Here is a 23,748-nt window from a genome sequence, read left to right on the forward strand (position 1 = left end):
ATCTGCTGCTTTGAAGGTCCCAATGAGCACAGTGGCCACCATCATCCATAAATGGAAGAAGTTCAGAATCACCAGGACTCTTCCTAGAGTTGGCCGGCCGTCTAAACTGAGTGATCGTGGGAGAAGGGCCCTAGTAAGGGAGGTGGCCAAGAACCTGATGGTCACTCTGTTAGAGTTACAGCATTCCTCTGTGGAGAGAGGAGAACCTTCCAGAAGGACAACCATTTGTGCAGCAATCCACCAATCAGGCCTGAGTGGTAGAGTGGCCAGACTGAAGCCACTCCTTGGTAAAAAAAAGCACATGGCAGCCCGCCTGGAGTTTGCCAAAATGCACTTGAAGGACTCTCGGAACATGAGAAACAAAATTCTCTGGTCTGATGAGACAAAGATTGAACTCTTTGGTGTCTATGCCAGGCATTCTGTTTGGAGGAAACCAGGCACCGCTCATCACCAGGCCAATACCATCCCTACAATGAAGCATGGTGGTGGCAGCATCATGGTGTGGGGATGTTTTTCAGCGGCAGGAACTGGGAGACTAGTCGGGATAGAGGGAAAGATGAATGCAGCAATGTACAGAGACATTTTGGATGAAAACCTGCTCCAGAGCGCTCTTTACCTCAGACTCGGGTGACTGTTCATCTTTCAGCAGGACAACGACCCAAGCACACAGCCAAGATATCAAAGGAATGGCTTCAGGACAACTCTGTGAATGTCCTTGAGTGGCCCAGCCAGAGCCCAGACTTGAATCCGATTGAACATCTCTGGAGAGATCTGAAAATGGCTGTGCACCGACGCTTCCCATCCAACCTGATTGAGCTTGAGAGGTGCTGCAAAGGGGAATGGGCATAATATTCAAAAAGACTTGAGGCTGTAATTGCTGCCAAAGGTGTATCAACAAAGTGTTGAGCAAAGGCTGTGAATACTTATGTACATGTGATTTCTTAGTTGTTGGTTTTTTCAATTAAATTTGCAAAAATCTCAAAAAAAAACTTTTTACACGTTGTCATTATGGGGTATTGTGTGTAGAATTTTGAGGACAAAAATGAATTTATTCCATTTTGGAATAAGGCTGTAGCATAACAAAATGTGGACAAAATGAAGCGCTGGGAATACTTTCCGAATGCACTGTACAAGTGCATTTAAACACATAATGAATACAAATACATTCATACATGTTATAGACTATTAAATATATTCTGTTTTATACACCAATGCATTGCAGAGCAGATCAATATATATATATATATATATATATATAATACTGTTTATTAAAAGCCATGTGCAGTGTTTTTGCTTTTAAACTGTGTCCACACTGGGACTTTAACTCTTTCAGCGCCGGTGGTACTGGGAGCGGCTCTCCCAGTCTCCCAGCACTCTGCAGTACATGCAGGGCTTCCCTTGCCTTGCAGTCTGGAACTGCTGGGGCTCTCCTAATTACCCGGTCACATAGCTGGGGTCCGGAGAGCTGGCTCTCCCTGTCCCCCAGCGTGCAGCCGCACTCTCCAGGTGCAGCGGGTCCAGGCCGCGGCATATAGAGCATTAAAAGCACACTTATTAACACACTGTGCCTAGCGCAGAGTACACATTTACAATGGGTGCCTAGTATCTATACATTTCAAATATGGCGCTGCAGCACGAGGTTAAACCCTTCAGTGCCGTGGCCGCATTTTAAAACGTGGACTGTGATAGCAGAGTTTGGGAACCTCTGCTCTAGAAGATGAACGCAACAGTGTGATCAGCGAAGTTCCAATAATCACAGGCGTCTTAAACATTTATGGCAGAGGTTTCTAAACTTGATCATCAAGGCATCCTAACAGTCCAGGTTTTAAGGATATCTGTGCTTGACCACAGGTGACCTAATTAGTACTTCAGTCAATTTGATTTAACCACCTGTGTTCAACCATGGATATCTACTGTAATGCCTTGAAGACCGCGTTTGGGAACTTCTGATCTACGGTCTGTCTGGTGGTTGCAGTTACAGTAATTGCTGTGTGGGTTTAGCACCAGCCCTGTATTTCATACCCTCCCCCTAATACATTTTCTTTTACATCAAAAGATGAGGTAAAAGTAAAACTCTATACATTTTTTTATTCATATCTCCTAATTTACAAAATGCTGATAAAGTCCCTTCTAAAAGTGTGATTTATTTCACTGAGCATTACTGTGAAAGAGATTGTCCTGATAACATAAGAAAGTATATCCTCATTGAAGAGTATAGTTATCACAGTAGTGGCATATTTGTAAGGAAGGTAGATTACTGCGCAAACAAGTAGACTGGTATATAAAATGGTTATATAACAACATTTTCTTTCTTGTGTAAACATAACAGCACATTTGTGCCACCTAGTGACTAAACATAATGTGAATTTAAAAAATAAATCATGTGCCATATTTGCTGGGTGTTAGCTGCCTGGTCTATTTGAATTATTATTATTAATTGTCCTTTAATTGGCCACAGTGAGTTCAGGACTCTAATCAGTCTTTTTTTTTTTTTGAATTGTGTAATTTACACTTCTGCAAACTGTGTTCCTCATGTTTTGTATGTGCCATTTAGGTGCCTGGAATACTTACTTAGAAATGATGCAAACCCAGGGATTAGAGACAAACATGGCTATAATGCCGTTCATTATGCAGCAGCCTATGGACACCGTTTATGTCTAGAACTGGTAAGTAGTATGAAATATTATGGGTGTTATACACTGCCTTGCAAAAGTATTCGCCCCCCTTTACTTTTTTCATGTTTTGTTGCGTCACAACCTGGAATTAAAATGGATTGTTTGAATGTCTGCATCATTTCATTCACAGAACATGCCTACAACTGTGAAGTTATGGTTTTTTTATATTGTGAATCAAACAACATTTAGAACAACATAACAGAAAACTTCAGCGTGCATAAATATTCACCCCCCTAAAGTCAGTACTTTGTTGAGACACCTTTTGCGGCAATTACAGCTGCAAGTTGCTTCGGATAAGTCTCTATGAGCTCGCCACATCTTGCCTCCTGGATTTTTGCCCATTCCTCAAGGCAAAACTGCTCCAGCTCCTTCATGTTGGATGGTTTCCACTTGTGAACAGCAATCTTCAAGTCTGACCACAGATTCTCAATTGGAATGAGATCTGGGCTTTGACTAGGCCATTCCAACACATTTAAATGTTTCCCCTTAAACCACTCGAATGTTGCTTTAGCAGTATGCTTCTGGTCATTGTCCTGCTGGAAGGTGAACCTCCGTCCCAGTCTCAAATCACAGGCAGACTGAAACTGGTTTTGCTCAAGAATATCCCTGTATTTAGCATACCATCGATCTTTCCCTCGACTCAAATCAGTTTCCCAGTCCCTGCTGCTGAAAAACATCCCCACAGCATGATGCTGCCACCACCATGTTTTACTGTGGGGATGGTGTCCTTGGGGTGATGGGATGTGTTGGGTTTGCGCCAGACATAACGTTTTCCTTGGTGGCCAAAAAGTTAAATTTTAGTCTCATCTGACCAGAGCACCTTCCTCCATACGTTTGGGGAGTCGCCCACATGCCTTTAGGCAAACTCAAATCGTGTCTTCTTATTTTTATCACTAAGTAATGGTTTTTTTTCTGGCCACTCTTCCATAACGCCCAGCTGTATGGAGTGGACGGCTTATTGTGGTCACATGCACAGATACACCAGTATCTGCTGAGGAACTCTGCAGCTCCTTCATTGTTACCTTTTGGTCTCTATGCTGCCTCTCTGATTAATGCCCTCCTTGCCTGGTCTGTGAGTTTTGGTGGGCAGCCCCCTCTCAGCAGGTTTGTTGTACCATGTTCTTTCCATTTGTTGATGATGGATATGATGGTGCCCCGGGGATCATCAAAGATTTGGATATTTTTTTATAACCCAACCCAGAATTGTACATCTCAACAATTTTGTCCCTGACTTGTTTGGAGAGCTCCTTGGTCTTCATGGTGTGATGCCTCTTGCTTAGTGGTGTTGCAGTCTCTGGGGCCTTTCCGAAAAGGTGTGTTTATCCTGACAGATCATGTGTCACTTAGATTTCACACAGGTGGACTTCATTTCACTAATTATGTGACTTCTGAAGGTAATTGGTTGCACCAGAACTTTTGAGGGGCTTCATAGCAAAGGGGGTGATTACATATGCACATGCCAATTTTCAGAATTTTATTTATAAAGATTCTTTTTTATATGTATTTTTCTCATTTCACTTCACCAAATCAGACTTTTGTGCAGATCCATCACATAAAATTCAGATTAAAATAAATAAATAATAGGTTGTAATGTAACAAAAAAGATAAAAAGTCAAGGGGGGTGAATACCTTTGCAAAGCACTATATGTATTTTTTGTTACAGCTTGTGCTGTATTGTGCTTAGTTTTGAACCATTGTCTTTTTTACACGTATATGCCTCCCCACCAGCAGTGACATGTATTTTTCATTCTTTCCATGTAATCGATTTATAGAAGCATCTCAACAATTTCATATGTACAGATGTCTGCGCATACACCTGTTCTTAAATTCGCCAAATAGCCCCCTTTGTCGTGCCACCGACTGTGTCAGCACACTAATACTAAGTGCCTAGTAAAAAATCTGGTGACGTATGGGAGTAACTGACGATCAGCAATTTGCTCCTAAATGCCAGAAAACAGATGAAAATGGTCGTCAGACAAGTTTGTTAAATGTTTGATCTAAACAATTTGTTCAAACAGTTTTTGTCCATTTTCCGGCGTTTGGGAGCAAATTGCTGATTGTCATTTGCTTTCATACCTTACCAGATTTTCATTCCAACCATCTATTTGGATGGTTGGACAGTAAATCTTTACGTGTGTACCCAGCTTAAGGCGCAAAATGGAGGAAAGTAGCAAAGGAAAAACTACACAAGGCAAGTCTGAGCGACCCTCGTCATGCGTCATTATTCTTAATATGTGACTTTATAGCAATTCCTTTACGACAAAAGACCTAGTACACCAGGTGTATTCAAAGTGTGGTCCGCCAGCTGCTGTAGAACTACACATCCCAGCATGTCCTGTCACAGTTTTAGCAAGCCTTAATAGGAAAACTGTGGCAAGGCGTGTCGGAATGTGTAGTTCCAGAGCAGCTGGAGAGCCACATGTTGAATACATCTGCAGTACACTATTTGCGAACAAGATTGAGGAAAAAGTAGCATAACAATGAAAAAAGTGTCAGGAAAAAGATGCAAAATTGAGGAAAGTGTATGCAGCCCAGGAATTGTGCCCGGCTATGTGCACCACTTGGTAGAAAAGGGATAGTAGTGTGAGGACACATTTGTATAGGACAGTCTTTGGGGTACTTGGAGATGCCATGTATTGGGCATTTGCCTGTTATGCTATGTATATCGGGCATGATCTATTTGTATTTTAAGCATGTAATATATGTAATGGTTATTATCTCCCATTTCAAAAATAATTATATTGTCAGTCATTTGTCAGTAAGACTGGTTATTTTGGATTTTAAACATGAAACGGAGCTTGAGCCAAACTACACAAAGCAGCGCTGGTTGCAGAGCTCTCCAGTGTGTTCATTGGGCAGGGCTTGTATGTATGTCATGCGCTGCTTTTTGTTGCACACTTGATTTATCCATAGGTGCTTTAAAAAGACATTTTAAAATAAATGCTTCTTTTGACGATAAAATAACCCCAGTAGAAGATAAACTGAGTGAGAGTGAAGCACCTGTTTTATTAGTTAGTTCAAAAAATTAATCTGTATAGTTTTGTTGTATTGCTTAGTTTAGGATCATGTTTTAAACTGTGTTTTTTATCTCTCATTTTTTTTACAGATTGCCAGAGAAACACCTCTAGACGTTGTAAGTACACCTTTTCCAAAACTGTAAGACTCTCATGGGCAAATCAGCAATAGTTGATGGATACAGAGTTGTATTCATATTAGTTTATGTAGAATATGTTGTAGTTTTCGATGCAGCAAATAGATTGTATGCCCATTTGTACTTGTTAATTATAGTAATATACATTGGCTAGTAATACACTTGCTGATTTCCCAGCATGCATGGTATTTATTGCATACTACTTGGGCTTCAGTACCAAGGCCTGATTCAGAAATGGACGCTAAGGGGATTACGCACGCAATGGAGCGATTGTTTGCCTTTGCGCATAAGCCTCGCTGCGCGTGTGCAGCAACTGCATTGCGAATATGGACCGCATACAGGAATCCATCGCTGAGTGAGGGACAGCTTGTCAGCGTTTGGGGGTGGCGACGGGGGGGGGGGGGGTCTGAGTAAAGCAGGCGTCTGTCCATTTGAATGCAGTTACATGGGCGTGCACAAATTAGCCACTGCGAGTGCATACACAGCTCTGCGTGTCAGAAGGGCTCCTAAGGCTTAGGCGGGTCAGACCTTCCGCAAGGGTAAGATGGCGACCACAGTGCGTTGATGATGCTGATATTTACGCAGGTATGTGTCATTGCACGAAGGTAAAGGTGCCTACACACTTGGCAATGTGCACACGATCCAACATCGTGTCCGATTTCCCCTTGAACTCTCCCCAGCAGCTCCCCGGCAGTCGTGGGCACGATTTGGTGTTAAAAACTGTCCAATGTGACAAACGATCTATCGTGCCTCCTAACTATTCCAGTGTGTCCTGACTGAGATTGTCAGATCTGCCCTACAGCACGGCAGATCTGAAGATGCGATGTACTTTACCTGTGGGGACGTGCATCGGCATCGTGAGTGGACACTCACGATTTGGGCATATTTGACACAATTTGTAGACACGATGCGTTGGAATCGGGCAAATAGTTTAAAATATCGCTAAGTGTGTAGGCAGCTTAAGAAGGCAGCAGTGGGTGTCTTTATGCTCAGGTGATCTATGCAAACATTAGCATATTATTGTAGCTGCGTTGCATACGAAATCGCAGCTGCGATCGCATTAGCGTCCATCTCTGCATCAGGCACCAAGTGCAGAAATATCCCTTCAGAATAAGTTTAGTTGTTAATATGTACCTTTTTCAATTAGCTTATGGAGACTTCAGGTACGGACATGCTGAATGATGCAGACACCCGGGCACCAATAAGTCCGCTGCACTTGGCTGTAAGTACTTTTTGAGATGAATATATTTTGCATATACAGGAAATACAAAATATCTAATCTATTGGGTGTTGTCACCTTATTACACTGCTGACACAGGTTCCATTTCAAGGGTGGGCTTGGTGGGGGTCAGGATAGCATATGAACCCCTCCCCCCCCCCATATTTCTCAGGGATAAGCCTCTCCCTCCTAATTAGTTTTGCACTTCCCCAAATTAAATAAACCAGCCTCAGTTTTCTGCGCTAATAAAAATACGCTCTTGGCACGCATTTTGTGCAGATTAGACGTATTTCACCTGCTACCATTACTAGGCACAAGCCTGCTTAATATTTTGTCATTTTAACGGAGGAGCACATCCATCGTAGGCTAATATTTTATTCATATGTCTCCTGGTGTCCCCAAAGTAGCATACTTTGAAGAGAAAAAAAACAACCTTTTGTTCATGAGCCAAACTAAACTTGTTTCATTTAGTCGTCTTTTCAGTATCAACATTTTCATTCTTTACTTAAAACATTTCATGGTAGATGTGGGGCGATGGGGAAAAAAGAGCTTCGTAAGGGAAATGTAGAGTAAGTTGGAAATGATGGATATACTGCTGTGATAGGTAATTATTGCGAAATAATACACACAATTCACAGAGGTGCTCCAATGAGAGTAGGTGGAGTATATGGAGATAAAAGAGGAGACAGTACTCTCCTTGGTGGGGCACTAATCCATAAGAAAGATGTAAATCGTGAATATATTACGTAATGAAGACTTAACTTTTATTGTTAATATATAAAAATGAGAGAATACTCACATATAGAATACAACAAAATAATCACACACAAAAGTGACGGGACTTGAATAGTGTCTCGTCCTGAGAAGATGTTCTAGGTACCACAGTGTTGAAATAATACACTTTAAATTGGACCTCTCAGATATAGGTTTTTTGAAAAATAATGCATAAGATAATTATCATGAAAATATGATCAAAAACAATAGGCAAGCATAGAATAAATATAAAACATGTAGTATAATCAGCAGATAGTAGTGCAGTAATTCACCACCATCCCCTGGCAAGAACAAAATAGTGTATAATTTTATATAATTCAGTAGGAACAGATCTTAGATAAAAATAAACAGCCGTCACCCCGGCAAGATCTTAGCAAATCAACAATGAATCTGGAATTTTATGCAAATTGTCATCCTCACGATAAGGTTACTAGTACAATTTATTGTGTAATTATATTACAGTATACTCTTATAGCACTGTTTATGCTGAGTACAGAAACATGGTCTGAGCAGTAGATAATCAAAAAGATATCTTCATATGTACATAGTCATTCTAAAGGAACAACTGACAGTTGCATACACCCGACAACCAAGTGCCAACATCCGTGTAAAAATCTAACAATGAGAGATTGATACTTTAGATGCAATTCAATAAGAAATTAACACTGCAAATAACAAGATATGGGTATAATCTAATTTGTCACTGTTGTGATGTTTCCCATGTGCATGATATAACCTATGTCCAGATAGAGAGCAGTATGATCAAATGCTGTATAGAAGGGATAAAGATGTAGCTTACCCCTGTTACCCTCACATATTCAGGTGGCGGCTGCACATCATATGTATGTACATTGAATGGTGTGTGAGTGGACCTGTAATGCGTGTAGCACAGTGAACACAGTGTCTAGAAGACAGCAATGCTACTTTCTCTTGAATCACCATTTTCAAATCTTGCTATTTTGCTTGACTTATTCACGGACTCCAGCCAGGCAGTGGGCAATTTGAAAACAGTGGAACAGTGAAAAGAGGAAGAAGCGATGCTACTGAGCTACACTAGTGACAAATTAAATACCTTTAAATAAAAATGTGCTGTTCCAGTGCCCTCCGGTGTGTGCAATGTATAAATGAAGGAGGCCCATGGTAATTGGGGGCTTGAAACTTATATATTATTGTAGTAGTTCCATTAACATTCTGATGTTTCAGGGCACTGTTACCTTGACAAAAGCACGTTTGTGCCCTGAAACGTCGGAATGTTAATGGAACTACAATAATAATGTTTCAAGCCTCCAAGTGCCACCGCCTCCATTATTTATAGATTAATGCTTCTGTACTGGTGACACCATCTGAGAATGTTTTTCCCAGAATAGTGCATACCACCATGATGCTTTCCCCAATGTGGTTATGATCAGTGGTATCCTTATTAGGGATGCCACCTTTTCATTTTCAGCTTCCTGGACAGGGAGCGTGACGAGGTACGTGGCCAGAACAGTAGTATGGCTACAACCATTTTGTTTCCCATGCCCCCTTATATGCTGCAGAGCCCCCTCATTTGCTTTAGAGCCCTTTCATGCCCTAAGGCGGCAATGGTATTACTTCAACCCCCTTTACATGCGAAGTGTTCCAAGAGCTTTTTGGTTTGGGGCAGAACTTCTGGCTGTTAAAATGAGACACACAATTACAAAAGGTATTGAGGCTGGGAAATTAGGAAGTGAAAATTGTGTTTATATGCTAACAATACGCCTTTATTCTGAAATGACCCCAGATATAATCATTAGACAGAGCTTAGCGTTGATTAACACTAAACATCAATTGGGACATATTTTGCTTTCCCATAGATGTATTTCTTCTGATATCCTCACTGCCCTTTGATTTGTTCACACTCCGTTAATCATCTTGGGATATTGATAACTGGACATTATGAAGATTATGTTAAACTATACATTGCAGGAGTATTCTCTGAAATAAGATCGGAGAAAAATGCCTGGAGATTATTACCAATGAATCTTCCTGTGAAAATGGGTACTATTAAAATGTTTTATTTCATTAATATCATACCCAGGACAGCATGCAGAATGTAATATCTTCAGGTGCATTTGTAAGTTGTAATCTCGCACTATGCATTTCATTTATATGAGCTACCTCCATAGGAGGCAGGTCTGGAAGGAGGCAGGCGCAGCTGAGAGGGCACACTGGCAGTTTTGTTTTCATTAAAAGATCAAAAGCCCTCCGGGCAGATCTTCTGATTTCCAGACTTTCTGGAGGAATCCCTTATGGGTGATTACACTAAACCTTAGTAGTATTTTGGGTAAAGGGAAAACAATCCTTTTCACATGTGCAAAGCCTGAAACAACTTTCTAAGCCTGAGCCTCTACTCATGGGCCATTGCTTTGTGCTTGCTCTCTAGCCCAGTGGTTCCCAAACTTTTTTGAATCACGGCACCCTAGAGTATCAGCATTGTTTTCATGGCACCCCTAAGTTTAAGTTTGTTGTTGAGAAATCCAGAAAAAAATTAAGTAAACTGTGCTAACCTCAGTTATGTGGTGATGGACAGATTTACACTTCTGTTTGCCCAACTATTTACATTACATTGACAATAAATAATTTGATTTGGTGCTGGACCAACAACCTAAGGCACCCCTGCAAGTGTCCCGAGGCACCCCAGGGTGCCGCTGCGCCCAGTTTGGGAACCACTGCTCTAGCCTAAAGTTTGCCTTCCAAACCCTGTTCCATTTTACTACACAGCATTTTTCCAAGAACTAGGGCTAGGTTTCCCACCTGTAATAAATCACTGATACACATGGAAGTAACTGATGGCAAGAGACAGACATGACCATTATCTGGCACTTTATATGGGCAAAATCAAGTGTTATGTATAGTGAGACAATTTATCTGTGGATACAACTACAGTAAACAAACCATTTTGCAGATGCCTTAGTCATCTTTGTAGTTTTTCTTTCTTCATAACGCTGGCTAGTCATTTTGTACTTTCCAGCATTATCACTAATGGTAGTGTTGTTTATATAGTGAACGTTAATTGGCCTAATACTCACAAAACAAGAAAAAGAGTGTGCTCATAATGGTGCATAGAAAGTCAATTTTATAGAAATAAAATCACAATCCTTATTTGATACTAATTAAAACCAAGTTCTAGTCTGGGTGAATCTTCTAACAACTTGTGCTATTGTCAGTGGGGCGACCGCAATGGTGTCCCAACCTGCGACCTTGGTTGCAGTGCTGGTATTGCAAATGCAGCAGTGGTTGTCAGACACCTCTTGCTCTATTTGCATATTTGCAAGGACGGTATTGCAAAGCTGCTTGCATGCAGCTTTGCAATTCTGTCCATTACTAAATCACCCCCAGTGTTCTGTGAAAAAGTAAATTAAATAGTTGCTTTGTGTACAGTTTATTAAAAGATATTAGTGTATTCACATTTGTCAATATTATTACAACGTAATGCTGGGGGGATTAGTATTGTCCTTCCAATATTGTCCTTCTAATATTGTATTTCTAGTAGCTTTCTTCCATAGTAATGAGTTTAGATTCTGATTATTGTGAGGCTATGTATGTATAAAGCTGGGTACACACTGAGCGATGTGCACCCAGCCGATATGTCGGGCTGACATATCGGATCCTGGATACACATCAGAACGAGGTAATGAAGGATGGAACAAGTCCTCAAATTTTTTTTATTTCAGGCCAGAACGATAACTCGAAATGTATTTTATTTCAGCACTTCAAATGTGTTGGCAAGAAAGTTACACACAGTAGAATATTATCACTATCAATGTATTTGCTCTTTCATTTGATACTAGGTATATAGTATACAGACCTACCTAATAAGTGTGTTACATATTCCTCTGGGAGACATAACTTTATCCACACACTACAGTACACTGAATGGTGTAATCAGACAAACCTTTCCAATGTCTCCCATGTGAGAAAGTTATTTTTACAGGCAGGAGCGACTTCCCTGAAACTGGAGGGATGGGGGAACCGGGTTCCTCTGTAAATTCATGCTGGACATAATTATTTAACTGCCCATGGGGTTTGCACTGCCATTACCTACTAGATAGATTTTACTAACCACTTTCACCCATTGTCCTGGGGCTGCTCCATGCAGCTGGACTGGCTGGGACTTCTCTGATTCTGTAATACAGATCTGGCGAGCCAGTTTCTTTCATCATGGGGAGTAGAGCAGTAAGACCTCTTGCACCCATCCCCGACCTCCATAGCATTACCCAGCCCTAGATTTCATTCAGGGCTATGGGAAGAACCAGAGGAGCCTTGGAAAAAACTGCTGCATGGAGCTTCAGCTTGGCTAAGGAATTAGGCAAGTACATAGATATAGATTAAGTGATAGTGCTGCTTTCAATCCACTATATCTGTTGTAGAAGCTTCAAACCTGGTGTCTGTTTGGCTAGTGGTTTATCAGAAAGTAACCCAATCTGATATTTGTGAACAAATGTTGGGCTTTTTTCTATTACTATTTAATTTAGGTTTGTATCAAATGTTCTGCTGTCCTTAATGCCATTCTTGCATTAGGGATGTCTGAAGTTGTGTGTCTTTGGGGGTCAAAGCACTGAAAACAGAGACTACTGCCACTATAGTTTTGTAAACTTCAATAATTCCTTCAATGTTTAGTTAGGTATTGTATTGTACACTGCTTTCCTCATATAGCTGTTACGTATTCCATCATAAAGCTTTGTGATATAGTTAAACAACTGAAATTTACATCTTTGCAACTCATTTGTGGACCAATCGTTTCTACTGGCCTCTGAATGTTTTATACTTTTCTTTGACCTGCCATAAAATGCTAAGTAATTGCTCTTTTGTCTCAGGCTTACCATGGGCACCATCAAGCCCTTGAGGTTCTTGTGCAGTCTTTACTTGACCTCGATGTACGGAACAGCAACGGCAGGACTCCACTGGACCTCGCTGCTTTCAAAGGACATGTTGAATGTGTAGATGTTCTCATCAACCAAGGAGCATCAATATTGGTAAAGGACTATGTAGTCAAAAGGACGCCCATTCATTCAGCAGGTATGCCAAACACTGCTAGGTGTGGCAGAAATTTTGGTTTTACAGCATATTTATGTACATCCAGCAGAGACATTCTGTCTTATGTGTACAAAGCCAGTTCACCTTAATGTTTGACTTATTTTGTGTTCATTATTTTATTTTATTATTTATTACCAGTCATTTATATACTACACACATTCCACAGTGCTTTTACAGAGAATTTAATTTTGGAGTGTGAGATAAAACCGGAGTACCCGCAGGAAACCCATGCAAACACGGGTTAGAGCCATGGTGGAAATCTAACCGTCAGTGCTGTCGATAAATGACCCGCATAGATTTGGAACATGAGAAATTTTCACTGTTGTTTTTTATACTGTTTGATTTCGCCCTAATTTATTTTCTTAGTATTTTATATATATATATATATATATATATGCTAAAATTTGCAACTAATATTTATTTTGTTAAATAGCTATAGCTTCCTCTGAAGTAACAGTTGTCCAAATTTCTCTTCTTTCCGGCCTCCAACTCGCTCCAGAGTAGAGATAACTTAATTGAAACAGTGGCTGATGGTTTGCAAAATTTCAGTGTATTTATTAAATCACAATTAAGAATAAAAATTGATCAGACATATAAAATATATTTGCATATAATGTTTATCATAAAACGATCCAATAGTTATAGGTGGACATATTAAAGTATACTTTTGGATATATGTATTTGAAAGTAAATTGATACTGCACACTGTATTAGGGTGAGTGTGTGACCCTAACAGTTAGTATACATAAAGAGAGTATTAATAACATCTACTAACAGTCCTGAGGAGTACAATTTGATACTTTCCTGACTGTGACTGACCTACAATTTAATACCTACTATTCCTGCTGCTTTATTTACTACTATTGTTTAACAGCTGCATTTACAAATTTAAGCCAAAGACCGTAACAAATTCCTTTTTAAATGGTTATATCCAAATACAATTAGAATTAATTCAAAACCATTACTGTGGATTGAAATGATGCAACATTTTGTACCCACCTTAAATCTTATTAACTCTCATTTCTTCTGCTGATTATCCATTCCGAATATTGACGGATATATTTCTGCGTTACAGATGCACATAGGCCTATAAACCCTACGGCGCCTTTTAAAACATTCAGCATGTTCTTTAAAAAAAAAATGTTCTTATGCATAGTTTAACAAATCTTTCATGTTTGTTCTTAGCAATAAATGGACATTCAGAGTGTTTGAGACTTCTCATAGGAAATGCTGACATTCAGGCAGCAGTGGATATTCATGATGGAAACGGACAGTAAGTCCAAGCTGATATAACTATGGGTTCATTGTACATCCCTCTAGTGAGGAAGTTCATTGAAAGTGTAATTTCAGAAACTATGTTCTCCCCCGCCCAATCCTTATTTTGTAAATCAAGTATTGCCCCATATATTACATTTTCCATTTATTTAACACTTGGTAATAACCTACTAGCAATCTAGCAACTTTCTCTAATAGCTTGCTCATCTACTAATTATGGCAATGCCCTGTCATTTAGAGGTGCATATATACATCGATAAGGATAACCTAAGCTCACATTGTACTGAGCTGTTACAGCTAAGCTAGAGAAATACATTTTGTACTTCGTGTACAATTTCCTATTTGGGGGGGGGGGGTGTCAATTAGCCGCTGTAATTTACTGCATGCTAATTGACACCCCGCCCCCCCCCCCCGGACTATCCAGTTAGCCCCATTAGGGACCTCAGCAGGCTCTGAAAAAAATTCCCGATAATTATCTCGTTTTCGTGGATCGGGCAGTGAAAATACACAGGTCCGTGAACTTATCACAGATTCTATGTTGTCGAAAGAAAACCAATAATTTTTTAGCCACAAAAAAAGGCGCTAATTGAATTGCCTGATGGTAAAAATTTTTTAAAAAGTCCCAGTTTTTTGCACCTGATAAATTATCAGGGCAGATTGAATACCCCCTGAAGTCTACTTTGCAACCGTTTAGTCACATATATATGCTATACTGATGCATCTGTGAGGGGTCTATTATTCTCAAAGATTATTTTTTTTCAATAATCTGTTGCACCATGCCAAAACTTTGCTATATCACGATTAAACCGCCTCCTGTCTTCCCCTCACAGTCCTGGGGTTTCCAACTTTTCTAAACTGTTTAGACCCTCGTACTAAATACAAAGAAACAGTGATCATGTATAAAGTAATTTTACTGGACAGCAGTGTTTTGTTTTTTGCTTCGTGTTTTTCCCCTCATTCTGTATTTTGTAACCTTGATAATAGATCCTATACCTCTTTATTGGGCTGCAGATATATTTGAATAGTGTGAACCTAATTCCAGTCTTTGCCACTTGTTGGGGGAGGGAGGAAATTAGTGGGTTTCTGTGGACCTGTCTGGCTGTACATTCGGCGTTCGATCTGCATTGCACTTTCATTTTGTGTTTAAGTGCACATCTGGATGACAGCCATAAGGGAATTGTGCTGCTGACTGGTGCAGTTTCTGGTAAAAACGATCTCACTCTCTCTCTCTGCTTTGTGCTTTGTATTGCTCAGGACTCCATTGATGCTCTCTGTCCTGAACGGGCATACAGAATGTGTATATTCATTGCTGAACAAAGGAGCCAATGTGGATGCCAAAGATAAATGGGGAAGGACAGCGCTGCACCGAGGGGTAAGGCTTTCATCTTTATATTTTCCTTTTTTTTCAAGTGTCTCTTTCTACAACATCACCATATCATTGTAATAATGTGTGTTAATCTGCGTAGTGACACTCCTGCTAATTCAGTATTTAAAATGAAATTTGGCTTGCACTCTGTGAGTGGCTATTTGAATAAATCTATGGTTTGATTGCTATGATACAAGTGGATATTTCTTACACTGTTGTATTAATGATGTCTGGGTACATGGATCTCTAGGGTAATATTTATTCTCCAGCTATTGGGGTGGAGGTATAGACACATTAAGGTATTGGTCCTCTCTGAGGCAAGCGGGCATCATCTCTATATAGTATTTATTCCTCCGCACGCCATACTCCTGCTGCTGGCAGGGGCTGAATGGTTGCAGAGTCAGAATTATTTATCAAATATATTTATTTCACTGGGATTATTTTAGTTATCCTGAAGGTAGGATTCAGGATAACTTTTTTTTTTCTGTTTCTTTTTTTTGTTTTTTTTTTAGGAACATTTTTTATTTTATTAAAATGTAATCTGTAGGTGTGCATACACATGGTAATTTCTTTAGTGAATTTGGTTGCTTTTTGACAATAGTGGCTGGATATAATTGCATGTAAGCTTAGAACCATCCCGGGGCTCAGTCAGACATAATGTGTATCAGGCTGGGCAGTAATTTTCTACAGCCAATGACCACATTGGTCTCTCTGCTGTCATCGATTATGTTGGAAACATTATACTTTTTGCATCTTATTGTTTGACATGCCGACTGTGCAAAAGCAGCAAGTATGCATTCCATAATACAGATTCCAGTCATATGTAAGACTAGGCAGGATCTTTCTAGCAGAAGACAGACAAATCTTAACAGCCAGCTATCTGGACACTCATACTGTAACTTTATATAAACCATGTCACACAGCAGATGCTGAGAAAAATGTCACTATACATGTTAACTTTCATAAATTGCTTTGCTGCTCGCACGATTATCACTTGTTGCCTGGGGTTTGTATAGATGGATTGGAACGAATGTGTGCAAGATTTCTATTGCCTATGGTGAAATTGCTTCCTATGCGAGAAAGAATTAGTACATCTCTCTGTTTCCCAGCTGATTGATGTCCAATAGTGTAATGGGCCAATTCATTCTCACAAGCAACGCAATCTAATAAAAGGCTAAAGAAACTAGGTCTGTTTCATTATTCTACTTTAAAATGCCCTTATGCATGGTCACAAACATATTATTATTTTTATTAATATAACTATGCACAATCCCTAAGTATAATCTAAAATGTGAAGATTGATGTGGCACAAATGGGTGAAACACACTTGGCACGGAAGTGAGACTTGTGCCGAGGCTTACACAGGCCAGAATAGATGTTGTCACATGACTGACCCAACCCCTGTGTATAAAATCCTCCCAATGCAAGTCTGCAAGCCAGTCGTTCTCCTATCATGGTAACCTGCTGCAGTGGAGTGAGAGAAAGAGAGAGATAGTGGACATATTTGGTTAAGGAAAGCAGTTTTTTCAGCCAAGTTATTTCAGGTATATTTTTTAACACGTTTATATATTGATGTGGACTAATGCTCTTCCTTTTGCAGTAATATTACATGTCATTTGTCTGTAATTGAGAAGGTCGTATATGGTGTACGTAGTTGTATATGTCTTTACAAAGATTATATTCAGACGTGACTATAAAGTTTATAAAATGTCTGCATTGTGCACTTTATATTTTAGACTAGTCATTATGGGAACATCATGTACTCTGTATTAGGGCTGCCTTTTAATCACTGCATGACTATTACATTCTAGATATTGCATGGTAATTTATAGTTCTGATATAACTTCTAAATGCATGCAGCTGCAGTCCTTTTTGTTTTACAATTGTTATTTCTTTTTTGTTTTACTACCGGGGTTTTTTGTATGCCTCGTGCAAGGTGTAATGAGGTGCTGCAGCAGTTTACAGCTGTCATTGTTTCAGTTAGGTGGGTAATAGCTACTGTATGTTTTCAGGTTATCTCTGTAATAGGTAGTAATGCAATATGCGTTTAAGATGACAAAGCTTTGAATGTGAGCAGCTGAAGGCTAGCAGAGTACAGAGGTGCTGTGCATGTGCAGCCGTTTCCAAAAGCTTTAAGCTAGAGATCTATACTATGTAGACAAGAATAGCGTACACATTTTCATCAGCCAAAACTAATGGCTTGTGTCCATTGTGCTTTAATTCTAAGTATAAAATTATAGGTACAGATGTGTCCTGCTACAAACGTGCACACGCATCGCGCCATGCAATACCCGCAGCAGAATAGGCTACGGTACGCTATGGCGCGCAGTGCGATCGCACCATGCAGTCCTATGGAGGCGCGGGTGCGAACGCAGTGTGCGTATCCACTCATGGGCGCACGCCTCACGCTATGTGTGGCGCGATTTGCTGCGTACGCAGCAAAGATGTAGCAGGACACATCTGTAGGTCTTTTATGCTTTTTTTTTTTGTATATTGATGTCTGGTAATTGTATGTCATTTTCTCCATTGTTGTGTGTTTTAGGCAGTGACCGGGCATGAGGAGTGTGTAGAGGCGTTGCTGCAACACAGCGCTAATTTCTTGCTGCGGGACTGCAGGGGGCGTACTCCAATTCACTTGGCAGCAGCATGTGGTCATATAGGCGTCCTGGGCGCTCTTCTCCAGACAGCCGTCTCTGTAGAAGTTGTTCCAGCAATAGTAGACAATCATGGGTACACATCTCTTCATTGGGCTTGTTACAATGGTATGCTATTCAGCTTTCTCAGCTTATTAATAGGGCATGTATGTAACATTTAATTTACATTTAGAGCTACAGCTCTTTGCACTTTAGAATTGCATACAGACGTGTCCTCATACACCTAGCCTCAATACGCCAGGCGGCACGGGATGCCTGGTTTTAGTGAGCTGCACCAAGAGATTTACCAAATTTATGGCATAATTGTTTTTGTGTGTCTTAATCGCATGCAACAAAACCTCTTTATAAACCTTCCCTGATTCATTTGATATGCGACACTTCTATATCTGTGTGCGAATCTGAATGTGCTAAACGGAACTTAGAATGAGAAGTTGCGGCCGCTGCATTGTAGCACTTCGCACATAGAATATACAAGTTTTGCATATCAAATTAAACAGTGCAGCCTCGTGAAGTGGATTTGCCGCATGTTGTTGCGACTAATCCGAACATTAGAGCGAAAAAGACGCTCAGCGCAAGCAGTCATGCAGGACCTAGTACGCCGAGAGGGACTGTTTGGCGCAACTGCGACATTAGTGTATGAGGACACATCGCTATTAAATCATTTAACATTATGGTTAGAAAACCTTTCCACACCTTTATTGCACAGGTAAGGTTTTTTACAGCTTTTATAATAGTCTTGCTGTGGGGGCTTGTGTGTTTTCCATATGTCCAATCAGTTGGTAGCAAGTGGTGCTCAGCTTATCCTTCAGTAACGCATTCTCCATATCATCACTAATTCTCCTGTACAGGTCATGATGCTTGTGTAGAGCTGCTGCTGGAGCAAGAAGTGTTTCAGAAAATGGAAGGAAACTCGTTCAGTCCCTTGCATTGTGCTGTGTAAGTCACTCACACATACCAAGGACAGTGATATTTCTTTGCTGCACAATGTCCCTATGTTCAATAATATTTCTCTCTTGTCCTCAGCATAAATGATAATGAAGGCGCTGCAGAAATGTTAATAGACACATTAGGTACAAGCATAGTGAATTCAGTGGACTCAAAAGGAAGGTAAGGATAAAGTGTATGGTCTGTGGAAACTGTCACTATAAATACCTAGTCATTTTGCCATAAAGCAAATTTTGTAACCCACACAGACTGATAATTAAGCATGTTGTGGTAATACCGAAATGAAATCCTGTCGCCCTGCCAGGAAATTCAGATCAGCGTAGTCTAACATTTGAGCTTAAAAATGACTTTGTTCTGGTACAGACTCCATAGCGTTTTACAATTGCTAACAAGCGTAGTGATGAAACAAGATTGGGTATTAACAGATGGGCGTAAGAGGACCATGCTCATACATTTACAATCTGTAGGATAATGGGTTTGCTAAATGAGGATAAGTACCACATATTGTATATTCTTCCAGCAAGATTTAAAGGGGGAAAAGTGCAATGTGATCCATTTAAACAGCAAGTTGCTTTAGTGCACCAGAGTAATTTGATTTGTAGTGGAGCATGTATAGTTTGCTAACTAGTGCCAGCTTTCCTGTAACCATCACAGCTTGTAAATTTGTCAGATTGTTATTATTTTGCAGATGTTATTGTAGAACATTGAAAAATGGGTAATGCGGGACAATTATCTACAGCCTTGATTTTCCATTTTGCCAATCCGCAATCTGCTGATGAATAAAAACAGCATGTTGAAAATCCCCAACTTGCCGATGCTGATAATTTTTTGGCCGGGATTGGTGAATCGTGGTTTTCCAACATATTGGATTTCCCCTATTCCCTGACCGCTGCATTGGTCAGACACTGATGAGTGATGATTGGCAGGTGTTCGTATCAGATGTTATTTGAATTGAAAAATTGCTTTGAAGTTGACAAGAGCACTAGCTTACACCAAATATCAGTCCTAGGTCATTAGTCATGAACTAATGGGACTCTAATGTTCGACAATTACTGGAAACTTCATTCTTTGAGCCTCACTAAATGCCATGTGGGTTTTGTATTGATTTTATTCTCCATCCTCATTAGTTTCTTATTTTTGTGTGTAGGACGCCCCTTCATGCTGCAGCCTTTACAGACCATGTTGAATGTTTGCAGCTTTTGCTCAGCCATAATGCTCAAGTAAATGCTGTGGATTCTTCTGGGAAGACCCCATTAATGATGGCTGCTGAGAATGGGCAAACAAATGCAGTAGGTAAGTTGGTCCTCATGTACACTCCTGAACAGCTATGACTGCTGTCAGTTACAAGGTGCTGCTTAGGCTGGGTATACACTAGACGATAAATTGGGACGATTTTACGATTTCAAACAAATTGGAACAACAAATCGTCCATATCGTCTAGTGCAGGGGTTTTCAACCACGGTCATCAAGGCACACTAACAGTCCAGGTTTTAAGGATAGCCATAGTTGAGCACATGTGACTTAATTAGTACCTTAGTTATTTTGATGTAACCATCTGTGCTTAGTCATGGTTATCACTAAAACCAGGACTGTTAATGTGCCTTGAGGTCCGAGGTCGGGAATCACTGGTTTAGTGTGTATGCACTATTGCGCGTTCCTGTGCGTTGTTCATTACATCTTCAGATCTGCTGTACATGCACAGCAGATCAAGAGATATCTTTAGTGATCTTGTTAAAATCAGGTAGTTGTATGCTTAACCCAATGTGTACGCCCATATATCGTTAACGATGAAATGACCAAATGATGCAAGTTATATCTTTGGGTCGTTTGAAGGATTGCACAGTGTGTACGCACTATATACTTTGTTCTGGAGATGAAGGGAAATCAGGACTATCATTGCGTCGTTTGCACATAGCCTAATGTGTACCTTGCCTAAAAACAAGGTGAACAATCTATACTTTGGCAGTGTTATATAACTGGTAAGGATTGTTACCTGTAGATGTCTGATCCCTGTAAAATGAAAATATTGGCGTTTAACAGGCAAAAAATGTAAGCGTATTTGCTATGTACAGCTATGTATATTGCTTGAATATGTAAGCGTGTTTGCAATGTACACTATGTATATTGTTTGAATATTTGCTGTCTTTGTTCTGCACAGCATTAATTGCCTGGCACTGCTACACTATATATTAATATAGGTTTTGGAGTTTGAATAGTTAAGATATATAAAATTATTTGTTGCTTGAGAACTTAATTACAAAGGACCATTTTAAAAAGGGTTTCACTCTAATTAAATTGGAACCGAAGTTGCATTGCAAAAGCTGTTGGTTATGATATAATTTCTGTAAACAAATATTATTATTTTGGTCCAGTAGAAAATATTGATATTCAACACATACAGATGTGGTCTGCTCATTATTTTATCAGTATTAAATGTGTTCATGTATTTTAATAAAAACATCTTTTCTCTTTCAGAGGTATTGGTTAGCAGTGCTAAAGCTGATCTAACATTGCAAGACAACAGCAAAAATACGGCATTACATTTGGCATGCAGTAAGGTACGTTGCTATGAAGTCTAAAATATATCTAAATACGTCCTTTGGCTATTCAGAACCGTTATTTTAGTGTGTAATGCATATGTTGTAATATAAATTGTTTATGAAATGTCCCCTAACAAAGTGAAGTTACAGTAAGTCTCTGCAAAAGAGGACATGCTGTGGCCGAATTGTGTAACACTATTGAAGAGTATAGCAGACAGTCATACTGTATATACATTTGTTTCATAAATGGAAGATACTGTATTTACAGTTTAGTGCTAATCTAAGATTACAGTGCATTTATTTTTTCACTAGGGTCATGAAACCAGTGCCTTGTTAATTCTAGAGCAAATTACGGACCGAAACCTCATCAATGCAACAAATTCCGCTTTGCAAACGTAAGTACTTTGTTGTTGTTGCATGGAAATATGAAATGATTCCAGTCTTAGCACAATGAGTCATAATCGTAAGATACATGAATGCCAATGCAGATAATTGAGGGATTGAGCTGCAGTGACCCAGCAGATCCTTACTGGTGTGCCTGAGGATACTTCTGGGAGTGAAATAACATAATTACCCTTCTGGAGAGTTAGGGGTATCTGTTAGCTAAGTTTTAATTCGAAATACAGAGATGGAGTATTTTATCGGTAATACTTGTTAGTTAATTATTTTCTATTATTTGATAATATCAAGGACCATATCCTAAAATTTACATGGGCTTTCCACAAGCTAAAGCCAGAAATTAAAATGTCCAAATATGGACCATGAAAGTAAATAATATTCAGCACTAGCCTGACAGTCCACTGCAACTATTGCAACTGTTGTTTCTGGTCGTCATTTGAGTAAGCTGAACCAATACAGTAAATTCTCACACACAAAAAAAAAAAATAGGGGGAGTGAACCAGATCAGAGAGGTGCTAAATCTGCATAGCATAAATGAAGACTCCATAAACTCCTCCCCTAACAATCCTATAGGACAGGAAAAACCCATAACGAACATTCTCAATCTTAAAGGGTAATCAACTCCAACACATTAAAGAGGCAATACAAAGAGAAATATCTCACTGTTTAATATCCTTCATGTTTATTTCAATTCAAAACCTTCAGTCCGACTGAGATGAGTGGAAGAAAGAAGACTTATGCTGGGTACACACTGACTGACTGATATATCGACCGTTCAATTGACCATTCAGCATGACTCCTGGCATTGGCAAGTGTGTATGCACTTGCCGATGCCGGGTCCCGTCGTGAACGAGTTTGTGCTGGGTACACAGAGTTTAGTATGTACCCTGCATAAGGTGTGATGGCAGCTAAAAGAGGCTATTGGGAGAATAAGGTTCTCCAGTTTTTGTTTTGTTTTTGTACCCATGCCCTTTAGGGGTGGAAATATAATTCATATGGTCTTGGTCCCCTTATATGATCGTAATAAAATCCCTTTGTTCCTGAGTACTGTAAATAGCTCATTTATATAAATAAATAAAATGTAAGATGGATCAGGCATGCTCATACTACATGAAATTGCTTTATTCGACAATCCATGTGTTGAAAAGACATTACATGATATGACCTTGGGAACGATATGCTGAGAGATCTCAGAAGCCTTGCTTTAACATAATAAACTGAGGATTTGCTCCTAGTTTATCTTAATAATATTAGAAATAATTATAACCACATAAAAGAGAAACCATTGATAATCAGACCCAGTTCAATATGTGTTAGGTCAACATATGAATAGTCTCTGCTTTGATTACAATTTTATAAAAAGAAAAAAAAAAAATTATATATATATATAATATATTTTCACACTTGAATGCTCACCACTTTCCAATGCACTATACTGTGGCAAAGAATATCCGGCTCTGTTTCCTCCAGTGTAGGATTTAAGCTCTCAGTATCATATCCAGTGATTAGTCTAATGTGCAACCAGCATTGGATAAGTACTTGTAGTGCCCCGGTTCTCCCCATGCTTGTGGGACATTAGTGTAACGCTGGGTGTAGGAGAGCTCATCCACCTGCAGTGGGAACTCGGCGGCAATAGGGTAACGGCTCACTACCACTCACAAATCTTTGATGTGGAGCCGAGTGCAGGAGAGC

General features: G+C 39.7%; 1 protein-coding gene across 2 annotated transcripts in view; it reads left to right on the forward strand.

Moving 5' to 3' along the window:
• Nucleotides 1–23,748, forward strand: part of ANKRD28 (ankyrin repeat domain 28) — a 173,435-nt gene that overhangs the window by 144,317 nt on the left and 5,370 nt on the right. For both annotated transcript variants that reach the window (XM_088445445.1, XM_088445444.1), the window contains exons 15-26: nt 2,555–2,666; nt 5,782–5,808; nt 6,974–7,048; nt 12,658–12,859; nt 14,063–14,150; nt 15,407–15,524; nt 18,061–18,280; nt 19,021–19,108; nt 19,196–19,279; nt 20,265–20,410; nt 21,593–21,675; nt 21,970–22,052. In XM_088445445.1, coding sequence (XP_088301571.1) covers nt 2,555–2,666; nt 5,782–5,808; nt 6,974–7,048; nt 12,658–12,859; nt 14,063–14,150; nt 15,407–15,524; nt 18,061–18,280; nt 19,021–19,108; nt 19,196–19,279; nt 20,265–20,410; nt 21,593–21,675; nt 21,970–22,052 — 1,326 coding nt within the window. The remainder of the gene's footprint in view (nt 1–2,554; nt 2,667–5,781; nt 5,809–6,973; nt 7,049–12,657; nt 12,860–14,062; nt 14,151–15,406; nt 15,525–18,060; nt 18,281–19,020; nt 19,109–19,195; nt 19,280–20,264; nt 20,411–21,592; nt 21,676–21,969; nt 22,053–23,748) is intronic.

Source organism: Taudactylus pleione, unplaced genomic scaffold (assembly GCF_031769625.1).
Source record: "Taudactylus pleione unplaced genomic scaffold, aTauple2 ptg000380l, whole genome shotgun sequence".
NCBI classification, from domain to species: domain Eukaryota; kingdom Metazoa; phylum Chordata; class Amphibia; order Anura; family Myobatrachidae; genus Taudactylus; species Taudactylus pleione.